The 2,245-nt window shown below is 59.0% G+C and overlaps 1 protein-coding gene across 1 annotated transcript; it reads left to right on the top strand.

Annotated features, from left to right (window-relative positions):
- The first annotated feature begins 1,707 nt into the window (after positions 1 to 1,707).
- CHC_T00001077001 (hypothetical protein) lies at positions 1,708 to 1,932 on the top strand. Its single transcript, XM_005712445.1, has one exon. The coding sequence runs from the start codon at positions 1,708 to 1,710 to the stop codon at positions 1,930 to 1,932; it is 225 nt and encodes a 74-aa protein (XP_005712502.1).
- The last annotated feature ends 313 nt before the right edge of the window (positions 1,933 to 2,245 follow it).

Raw genomic sequence — 2,245 nt, 5'->3', positions numbered from 1 at the left:
GGGTGGCGCTGGCGGCCATGGCCGCCACGACGGGACCGACGATTGAGTTTGAGGGCAATGTGGTCCTTTCAGACGACGTGTACCTCAGCGTTCTCCAACTAAGTCAGTTGGATCAGCTGACCCAAGCCACCGATTCGTCGACGGTGACGACCTCGACACGCACGGCGACCAGTACGCCGACGCCTGCAGCGAGGCCTCAGATCAGCATTGCCCAAGCGGTCCAGCAAGGACACCCCGAGTCGGCCGAGCTTCTGCAATACAGCCTGCTGAGTTTTCTTCGCGATTCCGGCTACGCGATCGCCCGGGTCACGGTCGACGCAAAAGTCGGTGGATTTGTGATTCGAATCGACGAGGGACGTCTCGATAAGATCCTTTTTCTGCGTGAAGGCACACTTGCCAATATTGAGCTGCGCTTTGCGATCGTCCTGCCCGGCGATGTGTTTAACCAACCACTTCTTGAACGGCAGCTTGCAAAACTGGTTCGAGAAACAAGTGTATTGCGCGCCGACTACGAGGTGGTCGCGGCGGCCGACGTTGAGCACCGCGGCGTGCAGATGGTGGAACCGACGATCATTCGTGGCCTCCGGCTGCTCGATGCGGCCGAAGACCACGAGCTGCATATTCGGCTCGAGCGCTCGAAAAAGAAGGCGGGTTGGGGATTGAAGCTCGGCTACACGGGCGCCGACGGGTTGTTCGGAGGTTTTAGCTACCGGGTCGGTGAAGCGCTCTTCGACAACGATCGCATCGAAACGGAGGCCACCGCCGGCATCTATATCGGCAACACGATCGACTCGGAGAAGAATCCATTTGGCATTAGTCGACTGAAAGGCCGCTTGCGTTGGTTGGCCCCGCCAATGTTTGCGAATGTGGTCCGTGCGTTTATTGAGGGCAAGTTCCAGCTCACCGGGCGGCGCCGGGCTGATCTTCAGCTCGAAAACTACTTCTACGCGCCGGTCGCCGGCACGCTGAACTTTGAAGTTACGTTAGGCCGCGGCGCCAACATGACGATCGGCGGCGGCGTCGAACACCGAAAGCTATTTGGTATCGATGAAGGTGAAGAAGAAGTCCCGATTCTTCGGAGCACGCCGGGCGATGACACACGGTTTTTGCTCGAACTGCAGGCAGAGTTTCAGTTCAATCCCAACGAGCTTCGCCTGGACCGCGCCCACAAACTCGTCTTGACCGGATCTTACCGCGGCCGGCTCGACTCGGCTTCGGGCTCTCCGATCACGAGAACCTCCTTGGCCTACGACGAAGTCTGGCCCAACGGCTGGGACGAGATGCGACTGAGCGTTTTCGGCGAGCACGTATGGGGCGATGTTCCGTTCTACGATGAGATGTCGATCGGCGATGGGTTCATCCGCGCCGGTTTTGCCACCCAGATCTTTGTGCAGCGTGCGGCCGCCATCGCGCTGGAGTACCGACTGTCGCTATCGCGCGACACCCTGAAGGTCAGCGTCTTTAATGATTTCGCGGTTTACGGCAAACGCAACGAGCTGCGCGAAAAGGAAGGCGTACGTATTGCCGACACGTTTGGCGGCGGCGTGCATGTTTTGTTGCTCGATGCCTTTCAGGTGAACGCGTATCTCGGCGTGGCGGTCGATCAAGACCTAGGCCTCGGCATAGGGTTCAAGGCGCAGCTCGCCCGCGCCTTTTAGACGGATTGCCACAAGACTAAGGCGGTCTTTCGGTTATGCTCGTCGAGCTATGACCACCGACGAGGTCAAACACATCATCGAAAACGGCATTCCCGGCGCCAAGGCTGAGGTCAAAGATCTCACGGGCACCGGCGACCATTTTCAAGCTGACGTCGTCTCAGCCGCTTTCGAGGGGCTGACGATGATCAAGCAACACAAGATGGTCTACGAGGCACTCGGCGACCTTATGAAGGGCCCGATTCACGCGCTCAAGCTGGCGACCCGGAAAGAGTAAGCGCCTCGATGAGTTCGCGCTCGCCGGGATAAAGCTGCAATAGAAGTTGCCGATCGGCCGCCTCAAAGTCGGCGTAGTCAAAACCGGGCGCCATGCTGGTACTGAGCAAGGCCCAGGCGCCATCTTCGCGCAGCTGCGCGCCTTGCCAGACTCCTGCGGGCACGAGGGACTGCTGAGACTGGCCGGATTCAGTGACCGGCCCTAGGCTTCGATGCTCGCAGCGACCGTCCTCATGCAAGAGAACCTGCTCGATGGGATCTCCTGCGTTAAAATAGAACATCTCGTCGAACCGAAGTCGGTGCAACCTGGATTT

This window comes from Chondrus crispus, genomic scaffold (assembly GCF_000350225.1).
Source record: "Chondrus crispus Stackhouse genomic scaffold, scaffold_862, whole genome shotgun sequence".
Classification (NCBI taxonomy): domain Eukaryota; phylum Rhodophyta; class Florideophyceae; order Gigartinales; family Gigartinaceae; genus Chondrus; species Chondrus crispus.
Note: the sequence above shows the minus strand (reverse complement) of the source record. Positions and strands in the feature narration are given on the sequence as shown.

Excerpts from the sequence above, each read along its gene's own strand:
- CHC_T00001077001 (XM_005712445.1), top strand. The coding sequence starts at position 1,708 with ATGACCACCGACGAGGTCAAACACATCATCGAAAACGGCATTCCCGGC.